Raw genomic sequence first — 20,633 nt, forward strand, 5'->3', positions numbered from 1 at the left:
CCTGACCTCGTGATCCGCCCGTCTCGGCCTCCCAAAGTGCTGGGATTACAGGCTTGAGCCACCGCGCCCGGCCCATCAATTCCTTTTTAATGAGAGTGACAAAAGCCATTCAATAAAGAAAGAATATTTTTTTCAACAAACAGTCCTGGGACAAATGGATAACCACAGCAAAAGATTGAAGTTGAGCCTTTACCTCATATCATGCATAAAAATTAACTCAAAATGGATCAACGACCTAAGTGCAAGCACTAAAACTATAAAACTCTTTTAAGCAAACACAGGGGTTAAATCTTCACAACTTTTTATTTCGAAATGGTTTCTTAGATACGACACTAAAAGCACAAGCAACAAAAGAAAAAATAAATTGGAGGTCAACAAAATAAAATATTTTTGTGCATCAGAGGACACACTCAAGAAATCAACAGATGGCCAGGTATGGTGGCTCACACCTGTAATCCTAGCACTGTGGGAGGCCAACGAGGGAGGACTGCTTGAGCCCAGGAGTTTAAGACCAGTCTGGGCAAATAGAGGGAGACCTCATCTCTACAAAAAATTAAAAATAAATAAATAAAAGAAAGTGATACAGATCACAGGAACTTTTTTTTTTTAATGAAAGCAAAAGACAACCCATAGAATGAGAGAAAATATTTGCAAATCATATATATAAGGGCCTAGTATGTAGAATATACGTTTTAAAACACTTACATTTCAACAACAAAAAGATAAGCAATCCAATTCAAAAATGGGCAAAGGATCTGTATATCTATTTTTTCCAAAGAAGATAAAGAAATAGCCAACAAGTACATTAAAAGATGTTTAACATTATTAGTCATTAGAGAAATGAAAATTAAAATCATAAGATATCACTTCACAATCATTAGGATGGTTATAATAAAAACAAAAATGAAAAATAACAAGTGTTGATAAGAATGTGGAGAAACTGAAAGGCTTGTACATTGCTGGTAGGACTGAAATAGTACACGCAGTGTAGAAAAGTTTGGTATCACCATTTATTTAAATAAATGAAAACTTGTATAACAAATGTACACAACAGTACTATTCACAACAGCTGAAAGGTGAGAACAACCCTAATATCTATCAAGACCACATATTACATGTTTCCATTTATACGACTGGTCCAGAATATATCAATCTATTAGAAACATAAAGGAGATTAGTGGTTGCTTATGTGAGGCAGTTTTGGGCTAGGTAGGGGAGTACTAGTTAAAGGGTACAGAGTTTTATTTGGTAGTGATTAAAATGTTCAAAAACTGACTCTAGTGATGTTTGCACATCTCTGTGAATAAATATATTAAAACCATTGAGTTCCACACTTTAAATGGGTGAATTGTACAGGATGTGAATTATCTCTCAAAAAAACTGCTTTAGAAACCAAAAAATTTTAATTTATCCTACAATTTCAACATCAAAGACTACTGTATTAGGAATTTTTCTTAAGTTGATATTAGCTGCTCTTGTCATCAAAAAAACTATGAGAGATGATAGATATGTTCATTTGCTTCACTACAGTAACCATTATACTATCTATATGTATCCCATAACACCATGTTGTAAACCTCAAATATAGACAATACAATTTTATTTTGAAAAACGCTACACATATATATGGATAAGGACAAAGAACCATTGCAAAAAAATGTTGATATGTTAGTGTTGTGAGACTCTGGGTAGTTTTGTTTCTTTTGTTGTTAAAATGTTTGTATAGTATGTTTAAATCAGTATTTTAAAAATAATGATACAGAAATATTTGTAGCTCACCTTTATAAATAAGGGGTTTATCTTTATCTTCTGTCTTCTCTCTACTAGCTAATTCAAGAAAATCTTCAATCAAGTCCAGAGATATGAGGGACTGGCTGAAAACAAGGCTAAAAAAACAGATTAGTGTTTATGGATTAGAAGATTCCTAGTAAAGATATCACTTCTTCCTAAATCAATCTACAAATTTAACACAATTGTAACAAAAATTCCAGCAGGATTTTTTTGTAGACATTACATGGTGATTGTAAAATGTATATGAGAATGCCACATCAGAGGAGGGAAGACAATTCTGAAAAAGAAAAACAAAATTGGAGGGCTGACTCTTCATGATTTCAATACTTACAAAGTTACAGTAACCAAGACAGTGTAGTACCGGTAAAGGGACAGGCACAGATCAATAGAACGGAATAGAATCCAGATAGAGAGCCACATAGTATAATTAATTTTAGGGCCCAGGCATTTCAATGGTAAAACGATAGTGTTTTAAACAATGGTCTTGGTAGCCGGGCGCGGTGGCTCACGCTTTTACAATCCCAGCACTTCGGGAGGCTGAGGCGGGTGGATCACAAGGTCAGGACATCAAGACCATCCTGGCTAACGAGGTGAAACCCCGTCTCTACTAAAAATGCAAAAAAATTAGCTGGGCGTGGTGGTGGGCGCCTGTAGTCCCAGCTACTCGGGAGGCTGAGGCAGGAGAATGGCGTGAACCCAGGAGGCAGACCTTGCAGTGAGCCAAGATTGCGCCACTGCACTCCAGCCTGGGCGACAAAGCGAGACTCTGTCTCAAAGAAAAAAAAAAAAAAAAAAAGGTCTTGGTAAAACTGAACATCCACATGAAAAAAAGCGAACTTCAACCTAAACTGCATACTTTTTGCAAAAAATAACTTAAAATGGAGCATAAATCTAACTGTAAAAACAAAAGTTTAGAAGAACACAGAAGAAAATCTTCATAACATGGGTTAGGCAAAAAATTATTTACACATGACACAAAGTATGATTGCTTTAAAAGGTGATAAATTAGACTTCATCAAAATTTAAAACTTCTGCTCTACAAAAGACACTGTTTAGAGAATGTAAAAAGTTTTCCTATTACAAGTATTTTAGTAATTTAAAATTACATGCATTCTATAACACTTTGTCATCACATTTCAAATATGTCTGCAAATTCCTGATTCTCTGCCCTAGTAATTTTCTAACTCCTTTTTAGCCATGAAAACTATTTGTTCACATCAAGTTTTGTGTAGAGTTCAAATAAAATAAATTATAAAAGCAAGCTGTTTTAGGCATTGTGGGAGAAGGAGGAAAAATGTTACTGTGCCCTTACCCTCTCCTCTTGGTCATCAATTTGCAGGGGCTCTGAGAAATAGTTTTAAAATTATTATTCTAGTCTAACCCACTGGTGAGAATTTATAACATACTTATATACTAGAAAAGAAAAAAATCTCGAAAAAGAATATAAGAGGTCTTCTATTGTCCTTTATATATGCAAAGAAAGTAGATCAGTATACAAGAAACAATATACTTGTGGCAAGTATGCTTTAAGTTTTATTTTTATTCTAAAAGCTATACTACAGGAGATGAAGGTGCTTATGACTCCTGAAGATCCTTCAACATTCCCTGCTACATATCTTCAGAATTAGTAGAACAGAAAAATTGAACCTATGAAACAGCTGTTGGAGTTAACCACATAAGTGTTTTCTATTGTATGACTTCCTGAGCTCCACATTGTCGGAGTCTAGTTAACTACGTCTAGAATGCTGGTAAGAAAATGAATTGATTCCTAGTGCTCAGCTCAAATGACCAAGGCCTATGCTTTGACCCCTCAGTAGTTTATCTTTCCCAAAATCAAAAACATAATTGAATCAATTCTTTCTAAGCTACAAATTAAGTTCTTGAAAGTTCCTGTAAGTGAGAAACTTAAAGTCTTAGAAATACTAATTATTAAATTGGAATTAATCTGTAATCTGGGTTTCTATACTGGAAACAGGTTGATTTTAGTCAGTTAGTAATTAAGGCTGGTTCTGGGAACCACTGAACTCAGAGAAGTCTTACGGTGAAAAAGGAAAAAAGTTGTTAGGATTAAATGTCTATACGAATGGTTCTCTCTATTAACCTTTTCCAGTTGCAGACAACATGAAGAACTCTTTTGTTTCTGAGACCATATTTTGAGATTTTTTTTAAACATAAAAGATTATTTTAGCCTTATTTAAAAATTTTATTAAAAGCATCTCAAGCTGAGCGCGGTGGCTCATACCTGTAATCCCAGCATTTTGGGAGGCTGAGGCAGGTGGATCACCTGAGGTCAGGAGTTCAAGACCAGCCGGGCCAACATGGTGAAACCATGTCTCTATTAAAAATACAAAATTAGCTGGGCATGATAGTGTGTGCTTGTAATCCCAGCTACTCAGGAGGCAAGGCTGGAGAATCACTTGAACCCAGGAAACGGAGGTGATTTCAGTGAGCTGAGATTGCACTGCTGCACTCCAGCCTGGATAACAAGAGCAAAACTTTGTCTCAAAAAAAAAAAAAAAAAAAACCAAAAAAACAAAAAGCATCTCAGATACCTTTTAAAAATCATTTATAATCAGATGTTGGGACCTAGCAGCCTAGACAATAAGTCTGGTTCAAAACTTTAAAAATATGTTTTTGGAGGCCAGGCGTGGTGGCTCATGCCTGTAATCCCAGCACTTTGGGAGGCTGAGGCAGGCGGATCACCTGAGGTCAGGAGTTCGAGACCAGCCTGACCAACAAGAAGGAACCCTGTCTCTACTAAAAATAAAATTAGCTGGGCATGGTGGTGCGTGCGTGTAATCCCAGCTACTCAGGAGGCTGAGGCAGGAGAATCACTTGAACCTGGGAGGTGGAGGTTGCGGTGAGCCGAGATCGCACCATTGCACTCCAGCCTGGGCAACAACAGCAAAACTCCGTCTCAAAGGGGGGTGAAGATACAAAGAAGAGAATGGGCAAAAATGTTAGAAGTGGAACAAAAAACTAAGAATAAATGATAAAGAAAGAATAATTGGGCTGGGTGTGGTGGCTCACATGTGTAATCCCAGCACTTTGGGAGGCTGAGGCACGCAGATTACTTGAGCTCAAGAGGTCAAGACCAGCCTGGGCAACACAGTGAAACCCTGTCCCTGCTAAAAATAAAAAAACTAGCTGGGTATGGTGGCATGTGCCTGTGGTCCCAGCTACTGGAGAGGCTGAGGTGGAAGGATCACCTGAGCCTGGGAGGTCAAGACTGCAGTAAGCCATGATTGTGCCGCTGTACTCCAGCCTGGGCAACAGAGCAAGACTCTGTCTCATGATGAAGAGAAAAAAAAAAAAAAAAAGAAGAAGAAGAAAGAATAATCAAGCAGGTGAAATAAAATACAGCCTGAGAGATGTCCACTGGATTTGAGGATTAGAAGGTCACTAGTGACTTTACAGGGGGAAATCTCAGTACAGCAACAGGGTAGAAGCCACACTACATAAACCGAAAAATGATTTTGAAGATGGAGAAACACAAATTTCAACTAAGAGCTCTACCCAAGGAAATAAGTTCAAGTTGAAATAGCTAGAAGCAAAAATTTACACTGAAGAAATAACCTGAATATGCAATCAAAACTAGTGGCTTACAAAAAAGATAGTTGCTTGTATTGGCCTAGCACTACAATGATCAAATAAATCACATCTTTAGGAAGGAAGGAAAAGCAACAGATTTGTTCAAATACATTGTTTAAGCAATAAAAACATTATCAAAAGATTCATTTATATAATAAATATGGTAAAGCACTTACACTTTATCCCCAATTTCCTCTGCCATTCGAAGAATTTCAAAGAGAAGTACCATTTTTCCAGAATGCTCTAAAACCTCAGCATCAGCATCTGTAACAAAATCTTTGTACCAGTCTGGAGCTGGGCTGCTTGGATTAGAAGAGGAAGTAGCTTTACCTAAATAAGACAAATGGAACATAAGTAGGTAAATTAGAAAAGAAATGGAAAGAGAGCAAGAGAGACAGAAAAAGACCTACCCATGGGGAGAGTAAGAAACTGATGGGGACTTGGGAGAGGGGAGGGAAAAAAGACACAGGCAGGCACACACACACATACAGCACAGAAAGACAGAGACTATCCCAGAAGAGTGAGCTCTAGATAGAAAAAGGGAAAGGAAGGAGATGCCAAACAAGAGAACAAGCAAGAGATTGACTCTGAGAGAGTGCAAGTGTAAGAGACAAACCCTCGTGGTAGGAGTAGAGTTCAGAAAGACAGAGACCCAAAGAGATGAGAAACCACCCCCTCCCACCAGGCCCTAAGAGAGTAAAACGCCCCCAAACATACTCCATGAGACAGCAATCAACAGAGATGGAAAGGCTCAGTCATCACGACAGAAAAGACCTCGGGGGTAGAAAACATTTCACTGTGCTACTAGGATCTGGAAACCGCCAACAAGAATTGACCCCAGAATCAGTATATCATAGTAAATGATTTTGTTCTTATATATTTTCCCCACAAACTTTGACTATGAAAGGTGGAAGGAGAAAGTAGCATAAAATAATGTATTAAAAGATTTCAACATAGTTTGATTCAAAATAAGAAATATGCAGGTTTAGCATGTTTATACACTTTCCCAATTGCTTTTTAATACAAAGTATTTTAAAATATATTTTTGTTACAAAAATTTAAATACTCAGAAAAGTATTTAAGAGATAAGAAACAAATGTGCTTCCACATTCCATCTTCATCAAATTTTAACACTGTTAAAAATTCGGATGAAGCTGAAGCCTAATAATCCGAAGCCTAATATAAGATCCTACATGATCCCATTCTCTTTCCTTCCTTCTTTTCCAATAGGTAACTAAACCCCTAAATTATATATTTACCCTTTTTTGCATGTGTTTTATGTTTTTTACTGCATGTGTATCACTAAACTATACAAATGGCTATACTGTTTGTAAAATCCTACAAATTACTTTTTCACTCAAAGCAAGACTTACTCATGCTTGTCATGGAGTTCCCGTTCAATCATTCTAACTACCATGCAGTATTCCACTGCATGAATACACTATCATTTATTAGTTCTCCTCATAGACATCTAGATTGTTTCTTGTTTTTGGCTGATATGAAATGACTGCAATGAATGCTAATTGCTGAGTATATTTTTCTTAAATACTGTGTATTTTAAGTTTTAAATTTTCTGGCATAAAGTTATGATTGGAATTTTAAAAATACCATTTTAGACATATGTATAGTCTTTATCAAATACTTCTATCATCAGAAGTTCTTGAGAATCTAATCATGCCATTTATTTTGTATGCTAACTTTCCTCAGGTTGACTACTAATACTTTCTGTTCCTAGCTTTTCCTAAGGTTATTTTCACAGGTGTAGCTACAATTTGTGAAATTTCTGGGTAGCCCTAGTTAATGTCATATTATTCCAGAGTGATTCTACATTTGCTTCTACCAGGTCTCTAGGGAATCACCAACTCAGAATTACTTGTGAAGTTAATATTTCAGCTTAGGATTTTTTAAGAATATATGAGTAACATAAATTCAAACCATAAAGTATGTGAGGTGAAGGTCATGACCGTAAATTCAATGAAACTATTTTTCCCAACCAAGAGCCCTGGCTGAAATAGATAAACTTCCGTGTCAACTCCCTGGATTGTCCATGGGATTGTAAACTTTAAAGGGATTCGGCTTTGAGAAGGGGTCACAGAACTCTCCAACTTACAGAGGGCTCGAAGCCTCAAATTCTGTCCCTGGATAAATGAAAATCAAAGCTGCTAGTCTCAAGACTAGCATCTCCCTAGGATTTCCATAGCATACCTTCTTCAATTTACCATTTAGGCTTATCAGTTCCCTCCTTATGTCTGGGCATATAGTAAGCACTTTATAAATATCTGTTGAGTGAATAAATATGGTATATTAGTACTAATATTATGGCTCTACATCATATACAAGGATTCTGTCACAAAAGTTTATATCTATGCAATTAATTACATATGTTTTAAAATGCAAATGCTTACCAATGAAGCTTACTCTAAAAATACTTAATAATAAATCTACACTTTGAAGTAATTTACATAGTCATTTCGTGATCACAAACTCTCCTTCTAATAAAACATTTAAAACACAGAAATAGGGATGATGTAAGCTAAACTTAAATGACTCATTCAAGATGCTGCTTCTCAGAAAAATGAGAAAGCTACTACAAAAGGATTAAAGCAAACAGTAACTCTTTGACGTGAAAATAAAATATGTGGCAAAAATCATATTGTAGCACAATTATAGCTAATTAATTATTTAATATCCATTTCAAATTCCAGGTACAACATTGTCAGCCCTTTAATACTTCCCTCAGATTATGAGACCGACGTGCTGTCTACTGCGCTAAGGAGGCAGACTAGCCCCTTAATACTTCTTATTCAGGTTTTCTTATATTTACTGTAAGAAAGTAATTTTTTAAAAGTTATACAGTACCAGCTATGTATGTCCATACATTATGATACACTCCGTTTTATATGGACTTAACTCAGATGCAAAGAAAAAAATAAATTCTTATTATCTATTAGTTCTGGAGAATGCTTCTAATATACTATACAGGTACATAAGCTACAAAAATATATAAAATATATCCATATACAAATGACTTATATTTGATTGCACACAACTAAAATGAAACAAAAATCCTAGACAAGTGGTCAAAATTTGTCTTTTGGAACTGATGGCCTTCCCTGCATGTTTTCGGGCTCATGACATGTAGCCTCCTACATTCTGCCCTCAGTGCTTTCCAACCCATTCACATTATGGCATATGTAAAAACTGTTAATGCTTATATAGTAGACCAGGAAAAATAGAAGAGACTACTCATTTATGGAGGCAAACCAGCTGCCTCAGATTCCAATTGTACTCCCAAGTGATGAAGGATCAACATCTCAGTACACTTAAAAAAAAAAAAATCTCAGTATACTCTTACGTAACCCATTTATAGCACAGGACAATGCACACTGACTGGTCTACTCTTCTGCTCCTCCTAGCCATAAGTTATGAGAAAAAAATTCAACAAGAGTATTTTAAGAAAATAATTTCCAGGAATATGTAAACTTTATATATTTTTAACTATGATATGAGAGACTGAGGAATTTATGTGGAAAAGGCAGATTGGGGCAGCAGTGAAGGAGATACAGGAACCTCTCACTGCCTTAAATTACACTATAATAATGTATTATTCTGATAAAAATATTCTTTATATCTATCCAGAAGATGAACACTGATAGTAAACTGCTTTTATGGGGTAACAGAAGAGAAGAATGAGAAGAGAAATTTTGTAGTTTAATTTTCACTATTCCCCTGATTTCTTAAGAGAAGTCAGAGTCTACTGTTAGACTGCCATCTGTCTATTACATGGAGGTACTGAAGAGAGAAATGTTTATAAAGAAATCACCAAGTTATAAAGAATTTATGACTAATTTCTCAAAAACAATTGCAATAGAAACAAAAAGTGACAACTAGGACCTAATTAAACTAAAGAGCTTCTGCACAGCAAAAACAAAAAACAAACAAAAAAACACAAAATAACAAAAAAAACTATCAACAGAGTAAACAGACAACCTACAGAATGAGAGAAAATACTCATAAACTATGTATCCAACAGTGGTCTAATATCCAGAATCTATAAGGAACTTAATTCAACAGCAAAAAAACAAATAACTCCATTAAAAAGTGGGCAAAAGACAAGAACAGATACTTCTCAAAAGAGAACACACAAGCAGCCAACAAACATGAAAAAATGCTCATCATCATTAATCACAGGAGAAATGCAAATCCAAACCACAATGAGATACGATCTCACACCAGTCAGAATAGCTATTATTAAAAAGTCAAAAAACAGCAGATGCTGGAGAAGGGGCAAAGAAAAGGGAACATTTATGTTGTTGGGAATGTAAATTAGTTAATCACCTATGGAAGGCAGTTTAGAGATTTCTCAAAGAACTTAAAGCAGAACTGCAATTTGACCCAGTAATCTCATTACAAGTATAAAACAAAAGGAAAATAAATCTACCAAAAAGACACATGCACTCATATACAGCACTATTCACAATAGCAAAAACATGGAATCAACCTAGGTGCCCATCAACAGTGGATTGGATAAAGAAAATGTGGTACATATAAACCATGGAATATACACAGCCACAAAAAAGAACAAAATCATATCCTTTGCAGCAACAAGGATGCAGCTGGAGGCCATTATATACTAAGTGCATTAACACAGAAACAGAAAGCCAAATACTGCATGTTCTTACATATAAGTAAGAGCTAAACACTGGGTACACATGGATATAAAGAGCAGAGCGACAGACATAGAGGACTACTAGAGTGGGGAGAGAGAAAGGGGGCAAAGACTGAAAAACTAACTACTGAGTACTATGTTCAGTACCTGGGGATGGAATCAATCACACCCCAAAGCTAAGCATCATGCAATATACCCATGTTAACCAACTAGCATATGTAGCCCTGAAAATAAAAGTTGAAATTATAAAAAATAAAATTAAAATAATTAATCACCAAGTTATTTCAGCTGTAGGCCTGAGACCAGCCAAGTTTATTTGATCACAGGATCACTAACCTAGTTAGCCCCCACAACTCTCTTCTCCTTACAGACAGTTAACTACTTTGCTCCACAACTCCCAAATGCCAAATATTTAAAGCCACTACCTTGTTCTCTCTTCACAGTATCTGCTATTTCAAATAGGCAGATATTTGGTCCCAGTTTTTAAGCTCCTAGACATACAGGCTGCACTAGTAGGATACAGTGTCTCAACACTAATCCTTCAACTCATATATAGGTAAAGACAACTTAAACCACTGCAGAGTTCAGTCTAAGACTTCACTTTCATGCACAAGAGAGACAGAAAGAAAACAAAGGAGGTGATACAAACTGTACATAATATACAGGAAACCTAAAGTAGATAATTGCAGATTATGAAGAATCACAAAGGAAAAAGACTAAATGCTTAAAATAGTTTTACTGTATAATACTGACTAAAACTTAACTACAATCACAACTGATCATCTGAAATGTTTCCATTTATTCCCATACAGTTAAGTGAAAATATTATGGTGACTTTGAGATTAGACATATCTAGGTCTGAATTCCAGTTTTCCTACTCATTTTTAAAACTATCAACTATACTGCAAGCCTGCTCAAGAATTCAGTTAGCTAACACATGTAGTTAAAATAATAGAGTTTAGGTATATACAAGTAAATAAACATTAGTTTTTCTTTTTACCTTTCCTCCCAAATACCAGAGAGCACAGAGTAGCTTGCTTATAAATTAAAGATTCATCAGATATTTACTGTAATTATGAGTACTTGATTAGACTCATCAATTGAGGAAAGAAATTCCGTTGAGTCAATTAGTCAGGTAAGTGACTGAAAGAAGGACTAACGACATGACATTTTCCAAATCACTGTTCCATGATAAAGACAACATTCATTAGACTCACTTTCTTCCAGCTTTAAAGAAACAGAAGGATTGTTTCCTGTTTCATCCACATTTCCTTCACCACCTCCCCGAGATCTTGAATTCCACACCTTAATCACTTCAACATCATTGTCACTGCCACTTCCACTTGAGCTACTATCTTTTTTCCCCTTTTTCCCTTTTTTCTTCTTTCTAAAAAAAAAAAAAAAAAAACCATTCAGATTGTTAGAAAAGCATAGGAAAGATGTAAATGCCAATTATAAGAGGTCAATCAGCAAGTAGGGGTTTTAACTTTGTCAATACAGGAGAGCACGAAAAAGTATTCAATTTACTTTGTATAATCATCGGAGCTTAAACTCATGGAGGTTTCATCAGAATCTGAGGCTATAAATTCATCCATACTGTCTTCGTCAAAATAACCCTAGAGAAAAAAAAATGACCACTATTTTAATAGAATATCTCAACTTATATTGGAAGTTATAATGATGTTCATTTAAGAATAAGTTAATTGGCATGAGCTAAGGAAGGACTGAGGAACTATTATAGATTTTAGTAGACAAAGAAGACAGGACAGATACGCTTACTAAATGCAATAGGAGGTCCTAGATTGGATCATGGAAAACAAAAAAAGACATAAGTAAAAACATTGAAGAAATCCAAATAAAGTCTGCCATTTAGTTAACAGTATTGTACCAAAGTTAATTTCTTAGTTTTGATAACTTTACTAATGCAACATGCTGATATTAGAGGAAACCGGGTCAAAGGTATAGGGGAATTCTCACAACTATTTTTGCAACTTTTCTATAAGTATAAAATTATTTCAAAATAAAAAGTTTTTAAAAATGGGCTCAACAAAATAACATTTAACACTCCTTCTATAATCATAATACATGCAAGACATATAGAAGTTAGAAATAAGACATAGAATAGAACAAAGCAATAGAAAATTTGAATATATAGTCTGTAGGTCAATTATTCTTCTAAGTTTATTCTGCTTTGAATAGATGCCTTTAAACTAAGTTACCTGACTTACCTTATTTTCTTTGCTAATGTAGTCTAGCTGCAAACACCAAGGATGAGTCCATATTCTACTTAACATCTGAAAATCTTGGAAAAGCTTTGCACCTGCCTTTCCTCTTCCACCTTCACTATTATTGCCCACACCTGATCAAAAGAAATATGGTTAAAGACACAAAAATTGTCTATATCAACCAAGTTTCTAGATTAGGAGTTTTAATCTTGTGACATAAACCCTTTTGGCAGTGTAGAGAAGCTTATAAACTCTCTTTCTTAGAATATCGTTTTGAAACACGTAAAATAAATAGGATTGCAAAAGAAACCCATCATATAGAAATTATCAAAACATTAAAGAACAAATTTGTACTACAGAAATATGTGCTTTGTAAAATTAATGCATTAAGTAACAAAATATGCACAGGTTTAATAAATACCTAAAATTCTGAAGTAAACATAAATGATTTTGAGGTATCAGGAACAACATGTAAAAATAGTTCTGATTTCTATTGGTAACAAAGTCATGGTTATCACTAACACTACTATAGATTGCTGCCTCTATTCATCACTGGAAAAAATGCTGCTGCTTTAGCTAGAGGTTAAGGGAAATTAATACATAACTTTTTTCTTATCCAGGTACATATAATCACCTAAATTCTATCCATGGATCCTAGATTACAAACGCCTGTTATAAATAAACTTCGCTCCATGCAGATCATCCTTTACTGACTCTCACCAACCATGCTCACTCAAAAAAAATTACTCCTAGGGCAGTGACAGTAGCTCACACCTGTGATCACAGCACTTTGGGAGGCCGAGGCAGGAGGACCGCTTGAGGCCAGGAGTTCAAGACAGGCCTGGACAACACAGCGAGACTCCGTCTCTACCAAGAAAAAAAAACCCAAAAACATTAGCCAGGTATGATGGCACACAACTATAGCCCTAGATACCCTATATATTTGGGAGGCTGAAGTGGGATAATCACTTGAGCCCAGGAGTTTGAGGTTACAATGAGCTATGATTGCACCACTGCACTCCAGCCTGGGTGACAGAGCAAACCTTGTCTCCTTAAAAAAAAAAAAAAAAAAAAGACCTTCCAAAAATTATGCTTTTGATGTACATAAAATGTAAATATTAGCTTTGCTCTATCCAGAATAATTTCAACAGAATTATCATTTTCCTACAAAACATAAAGAAAATGAATGCACATTTCATTAATATAATAATATTATCAAGAAGGTAACATGCAAAAGAATAAAACCGATCAAAAGGAAAAAACAGCATTTAAGCAATAACATATTTTCCTATTCATGGTTTTAATCAATGTAAGTTGTTTAAATAATTAGCAAATTTTGCCTCCATGAGTGAATGATAGAAAATTTAGTAGTGATATGAAACACTAATAATGCATAAAAACCTGCCGATTATTATTTTGCCTGATAGAGGTATTTCTATTGTGTAACAGAAATCACTGCTATGAAAATGAGGTATATAATTTCTTGGCATACAGCTGTTGACAATATTCACTTATAATTCTTTTTATTTCTGTCAGGTAGGTAGTGATACTCTTTTATTCCTTACTTTAGGTCATTTTTCTTTCTGTTTTTTTTTTTTTTCTTTTTTGATACAGGGTCTTACACTGTCACCCGGGCTAGAGTGAAGTGGTGCAATCACAGCTTACTGCAACCTCGAACTCCTGCGGGCTCAAGCCATCTGCCTGCCTTAGCCTCCCAAAAGCTGGTACTACAGGTGCCTGCCACTAGGTTTGGCTAATTTTTTTTTTTTATTTTATTTTTTGTAGAGACAGGGTCTTGCTTTGTTGACCAGGCTGTTCTTAAACTCCTAGCTTTAAAGGATTGTTCTACCTTGGCCTCCCAAAAGGCTGGGGTTAACAGGCATGATTCACTGTAGCCAGCCCTTATTTTAGCTGTGCCTTTTTTTTTTTTCCATTACTTTGTAAGTGAAGGAAGGTTTGTCCATTATGTTAATCTTTTCAAAGAACCTACTTTTGGTTTCAATGATTTTCCCTACTGTTTTTCTGTTACCATATTTCTTTATTATTTCCTCCCTCCTGCTTGTTTTCGGTTTAATTTGCTCTTATTTTACTTTCTCAAAGTAGAAGGTTGGATTATAAATTTGAGATCCTTCTTCTTTTTTAATACAGGTATTTACCACCATACATTTCTCTCTAAGTATTACTTAAGTTATATCCCATATTCTAGAACCCTGTGTTTTTGTTTTCATTAACCTCTAAGCATTTTTCAATTTCCCTTGTGATTTCTTCTTTGGTCCATTGGTTACTTAGGTATATGTTGTTTAATTTACATGTATTTGTAAATTTTTAAACTTTCCTTCAGTTATTGGTTTCTAATTTCATTTGAATGTGGTTAAAGAAAATACTTTAGTAATAAAAGGAAAATTTTAATGATAAATGCCTACATTAAAAAAAAAATCTCAAATAAGGAATCTATCTTTACACCTCTAGAAGCTAGAAAAAGAATAAGCTAAACCCAAAGCTTGCAGAAGGAAGGAAATAATTATCAAAGCATTAGTAAATCAAATAATAGATGATATAGAGAAAAAATCTGGTTTTTTGAAAAAAAATAAGGCAAGCCAACAAACCCTTAGCCTATTAAAAGTGAGAGGACTCAAATAAATAAAATAGACATGAACACATTACAATCCAATGCCTCAGAAATAAAGAAGGATCATAAAGAACTAGTATGAAAAATTATATACCAAGAAGTTGAATAATCTACAGGAAATAAATTCCTACAAACATACAATATATCAACACTGAATAAGAAAGAAACAGTCTCAACAAAGCAATTACAAATAAAGAGACTGAGGCTACTGGGGCTCTTATTTGGTTCCATAAGACTTTTAGGGATTTTTTTTTCTAATTATATAAAAAATGACATTGGTATTTTGATAGAAATAGGTTTGAATCTGTAGAATGCTTTGGGTAGTATGGTCATTTTAATAATATTAATTCTCTCTTTTTTTTTTCCCCTAGACGGAGTTTCGCTCCTTGTTGCCCAGGATGGAGTACAGGGGCACGATCTCGGCTCACTGCAACCTCAGCCTCATGGCTTCAAGCCATTCTCCTGCCTCAGGCTACCGATGGGACCACAGGTGCCTGCCACCATGCTTGGCTTATTATTTTTGTGTGTGTGTATTTTTAGTAGAGACGGGGTTTTGCCACGTTGGCCAGGCTGGTCTCGAACTCCTGGCCTCAAGTGATCTGCCTGCCTCAGCCTCCCAAAGTGCTGGGATTACAGGCGTGAGCCACCATGCCTGGCCAATAATATTAATTCTTGAACAAAGCCGAAGGTATCACATTACTTGACTTCAAATTACCCTACAAGGCTACAGTAAACAAAACAGCATGGTACTGGTACAAAAATAGACACAAAGATCAATGGAACAGAGTACAGAACACAGAAATAGAGACACATACTAACAGTCAACTGACCTTTGACAAAGTCAACGAAAACATATACTTAGGAAAGGACACTCTTTTCAATAAATGGTTCTAAGAAAATTGGATTCCCACATGCAGAAGAATGAAACTGCACCATTATCTCTAACCACATGCAAAAATCAACACAAGATAGATTAAAGACTTAAATGTAAGAGCTGAAACAATAAAAATATTAGAAGTAAACCTAGAGAAATTCATTCTGGACATTGCTCTAGGCAAATAATTCATCACTAAGACCTCAAAAGCAAAGCCACAAAAACAAAAATACACAAATGGGACTTAAATAAAAAGCTTCCGTACAGCAAAACAAATAACTAACAGAGTGAACAGACAATCTGCAGAATGGGAGGAAATATTTCCAAACTATACACCCAACAGGGGACTGATATCTAGAATTTACAAGGAACTCAAACAACAACAAAAAACAAAACAAATAATTCCATTAAAAAGTGGGTAAAAGTCATAAATAGACATTTTTCAAAAGAAGATATAACAAATGGCCAACAAGCATATGAAAAAATTCTCAACATCACTAAACGTCGGAAAAATGCAAATCAAAACCACAATGACATATCTTCCCCAGTTAGAATGGCTATTATTTAAAAGTCAAAAAATAAATGCTGGCAAAGATGGGGAGGAAAGAGAATATGTTTACACTATTGGTGGGAATGTAAATTAGCACAAACTCCATGAAAAAACAGTATGGAGATTACTCAAAGAACTAAAAATAGAACTAACATTTGATCCAGCAATCCCACTACTAGGTATCTACCAAGAGAAAAAGAGATCATTATATCAAAAAGATTTTAAAAAAAGATACCTGCATTTATATGTTTATTGTAGCACTATTCACAATAGCAAAGCTATGGAATCAACCTAAGTGTCTATCAAAAGATCAATAAAGAACATGTAGTATATATACACAGTGGAATACTATTTGGCCATAAAAAAGAACAAAAGCATGTCTTCTGCAGTAACAAGGATGGAACTGGAGGCCATTATCTTAAGTGAAACAACTGAGACACAGAAAAATAAGTAGTGTCATGTTCTCCCTTATAAATGGGGCTAAATAATCTGAACACATGGATGTAGAGTGTGTAATGATACACAATGGAGACTTGGAAGGGTGGGGGAAAAGGAGAAGAGTGAATGAGAAACTACTTAATGGGTAGAATGTACATTATTCTGTGGGTACACTAAAAGCCCTGACTTCACCACTACATAATATATCCATGTAACAAAATTACACATGTACCCCATAAATTTATACCAACAAAATTAAGATGGCTCACGCCTGTAATCCCAACACTTTGGGAGGCCCAGGCAGGTGGATCACACGGTGTCAGGAGTTCGAGAACAGTCTGGCCAACATGGCAAAACCCCGTCTCTACTAAAAATACAAAAAATTAGCCAAGCATGGTGGTGGGCACCTGTAATCCCAGCTACTTGGGAGGCTGAGGCAGGAGAACTGCTTGAACCTGGGAGGCGGAGGCTGCAGCAAGCTGAGATCACGCCACTGCACTCCAGCCTGGGAGACAGAGCAATACTCTGTCTCAAATAAAATAGAATAAAATAATTAAATTAAAAATAAAATTAAGAAAAAAGAAATAAGTAGTAATAAAAAAAAAACCTGCCAACAAAAAAGAGCCCAGAACCAGATAGCTTCAAAACTGAATTCTACGAAACATTCAAAAAACAATGAATACCAATTCTTAAACTCTTCCAGAAAACAGAATTACAGGAAATACTTCCAAACTCTTTTTGCGAGGTAAGCATCACCCTGATACCAAAGGCAGACAAAGACACCGAAAGAAAACTATAGGCCAATATCACTGATGAACATAGATATTAAAACCCTCAATAAAATACTAACTAACCCAATTCAACAACACATCAAAAAGTTTATACGCCAGGCCCAAGTGGGATTTATTCCTGGGATGTAAGGTTGTTTTAACACATGCAAAGTAGCCAATGTGATACATCACGTTAACAAAATAAAAGATGAAAACGACATAATCATCTCAATAGATGCAGAAAAAGCATTTGGCAAAGTTCAAAATCCTTTCATGATAAAACCTCTCAACAAAATAGTTACACAAGGCCGGGCACAGTGGCTCATGTCTGTAATATCAGCATTTTGGGAGGTCGAGGTGGGTGGATCACGAGGTCAGGAGTTCAAGACCAGCCTGGCCAAGACGGTGAAACTCTATCTCTACTAAAAAAACAAAAAATTTAGCCAGGCATGCTGGCAGGTGCCTGTAATCCCAGCCACTCGGGAGGCTGAGGCAGAAAACTGCTTGAACTCCAGAGGTGGAGGTTGCAGTGAGCCGAGATCACACCACTGCACTCCAGCCTGGGCAATAAAGCGAGACTCGTCTCAAAAAAAAAAAAAGAAAAAAAAAAGAAAAATGAAAAAAATAGTTACAGAAGGAAATTTCCTCGACATAATAAAGGCCATTTATGAAACCCCACAGGTCATATCACACTCAATGGGGAAAAATTAAAAGCTTTACCTCTAAGATCAGGAACAAGATAAGGATGCCCACCTCTCATCATTTCTCTTTAACACAGTACTGGAAGTACTACCAAAAGCAATTAGACAAGAAAAACAAATAAAAGGCATCCAAATCAGAAATAAAGAATTAAAATCATCCTAGTTTGCAGAGGACATGATCCTATATATAGAAATCCCTAAGGACTCCACTAAAAAACTGTTAGAACTAATAAGTTCAGTAACATTGGAGGCTACGAAATCAACATACAAAACTCAATTTCATTTCTTTACACGAAAATAATCAGAAAAAGAAATCAAGAAAACAATGCCATTTATAGTAGTATGAAAACAAACAAAATGCTTAGGAATAAATTTAACCAATGAAGTGAAAGATCTGTACACTGAAAACTGAAAAACACTGATGAAAGAAATTGAACACAAATAGTCTACGTTATCTGTATTAGCAAAATTAATACTGTTAGAATGTACATACTACCCAAAGTGACATACAGATTCAACACAATCCCCATCAAAATTCCAAAGAAATTCACCTTGAAAAAAAGAAAAAGCAATCCTAAAATGTATATGGAACCACAAAACACCCCGAATAGTGAATACAATTGTGACAAAGAAAATCAAAGGTGGAGGCATTTCCTGGTTTCAAATTATATTACAAAGCAAAGTAATTAAAACATTATGGTGGTCAGGTGCGGTGGCTCATGCCTGTAATCCCAGCACTTTGGCAGGCCAAGGCGCGTGGATCGGTTGAGCTCAGGAGTTCGAGACCAGCCTGGCCAACATGGTGAAACCCTGTCTCTATCGAAAATACAAAAATTAGCACTCCAGCCTGAATGACATAGCAAGACTCAGTCTCAAAATAATAATAATAATAGGGGCCAGGCGTAGTGGCTCACGTCTGTAATCCCACCACTTTGGGAGGCTGAGATGGGCTGATGACCTGAGGTCCTGAGTTTGAGACCAGCCTGGCCAACATGGCGAAACCCCATCTCTACTAAAAACACAAAAATTAGCTGGGCATCGTGGAGTGTGCCTGTAATCCCAGCTACTTGGGAGGCTGAGGCAGGAGAATAGCTTGAGCCTGGGAGGCAGAGGTTGCAGTGAGCAGATACTGCGCCATTGCACTCCATCCTGGGCTACAGAAGGAGACTCTGTCTCAATAATAATAATAATAACAACAAGAACAATAACATTGAATACAAAAGGACTAGATTCTCCAATCAAAAAACACAGACTGGCCAAATGGATGTAAAAACAACAGCCATTGGTCAGTTGCCTACCAAGAAATACACTTCTCCTATAGAAACACACATAGACTAAAATAAAGGGATGAAAAAAAGATATATTCCATGCCAATGGAAACCGAAAAAGAGCCTATAAAAAAGTCACTATACTTAGACAAAATAGATTTCAAGATAAAAACTGTAAGAAGAGACAAAAAAGGTCAGTATATACTAATAAAGAGGTAAGTTCAGCAAGAGGATATAATTATTTTATTTATTTATTTAAAGATGGAGTCTCCCCTGTCGCCCAGGCTGCAGTGCAGTGGCGGGATCTTGGCTTACTGAAACCTCTGCCTCCCAGATTCAAGCGATTCTCCTGCCTCAGCCTCCAGAGTAGCTGCGATTATAGGGGCCCACCACCAACCCCGGTTAATTTTTGTATTTTTAGTAGAGACAGGGTTTCACCATGTTGGCCAGGCTAGTCTCAAACTTCTGACCCAAAGTGATCTGCCCACCTCAGCCTCCTGAAAGTGCTGGGATTACAGGCGTGAGACACCATGCCCGGCCAGGATATAATAATTTTAAATATATATGCACCCAACACTGGAGCAGCCAGATATACAAAGGAAACATTATTAGAGTGAGAGAGAGAGATAGGCCCCCAGTACAGTAATAGCTGGAGACTTCAACACCACAGTTTCAGTGTTGGACAGATAATCCAGACAGAAAATCAACAAAGAAATATCAGACTTAATATGCACTACAGACCAAATACACAAAATAGATATTTAAAGAATATTTCATTTAATGGCTGTATTATACATACTCTTCTCTCCAGCACATGGATCATTCTCAAGGAGACATCGTATATTAAGCCAAAAAAAGTATTTAAAATTCCAACAAATTGAAATCATATCAAGTATCTTATCTGACCACAATGAATTAAAACTAGAAATCAGTAACAAGAGAAATTTTTGATATTCTGAACACATGAAAAGTAAACAATATACTCTTGAATAACCAGTGGGTTAGTGAAGAAATTGAAAAAGAAATTAAAAATTTCTTGAAACAAATAATAATAGAAACACAACATACCAAAAACCTATGGGATACAGTGAAATCAGTACTCAGAGGGAAGTTTATAGCTGTAAGTA

The 20,633-nt window shown here is 35.7% G+C and overlaps 2 protein-coding genes across 41 annotated transcripts in view; one reads left to right on the plus strand and one right to left on the minus strand.

The window, feature by feature from the left end:
- The window catches only part of LOC126946324 (cytochrome c oxidase subunit 7B, mitochondrial), a 1,159,743-nt gene that overhangs the window by 842,117 nt on the left and 296,993 nt on the right, over positions 1–20,633 (plus strand). Inside the window, exon 1 of one of the 32 annotated variants that reach the window (XM_050776464.1) lies at positions 4,716–4,719. The exons of the other annotated variants lie outside the window; for them this stretch is intronic. The gene's annotated coding sequence lies outside the window, so the exon portion shown is untranslated. Of the gene's footprint in view, positions 1–4,715; positions 4,720–20,633 lie in introns of those variants that run through there. 32 annotated transcript variants of the gene reach the window in all.
- ATRX (ATRX chromatin remodeler) overlaps positions 1–20,633 on the minus strand; it is a 283,723-nt gene that overhangs the window by 82,954 nt on the left and 180,136 nt on the right. For all 9 annotated transcript variants that reach the window (XM_050776271.1, XM_050776280.1, XM_050776277.1 and 6 more), the window contains 5 exons: positions 12,280–12,410; positions 11,579–11,667; positions 11,269–11,438; positions 5,559–5,712; positions 1,780–1,886 (listed from right to left, as the gene is read on the minus strand). In XM_050776271.1, coding sequence (XP_050632228.1) covers positions 1,780–1,886; positions 5,559–5,712; positions 11,269–11,438; positions 11,579–11,667; positions 12,280–12,410 — 651 coding nt within the window. The remainder of the gene's footprint in view (positions 1–1,779; positions 1,887–5,558; positions 5,713–11,268; positions 11,439–11,578; positions 11,668–12,279; positions 12,411–20,633) is intronic.

This window comes from Macaca thibetana, chromosome X, assembly GCF_024542745.1.
Source record: "Macaca thibetana thibetana isolate TM-01 chromosome X, ASM2454274v1, whole genome shotgun sequence".
In the NCBI taxonomy this organism is placed as follows: Eukaryota; Metazoa; Chordata; class Mammalia; order Primates; family Cercopithecidae; genus Macaca; species Macaca thibetana.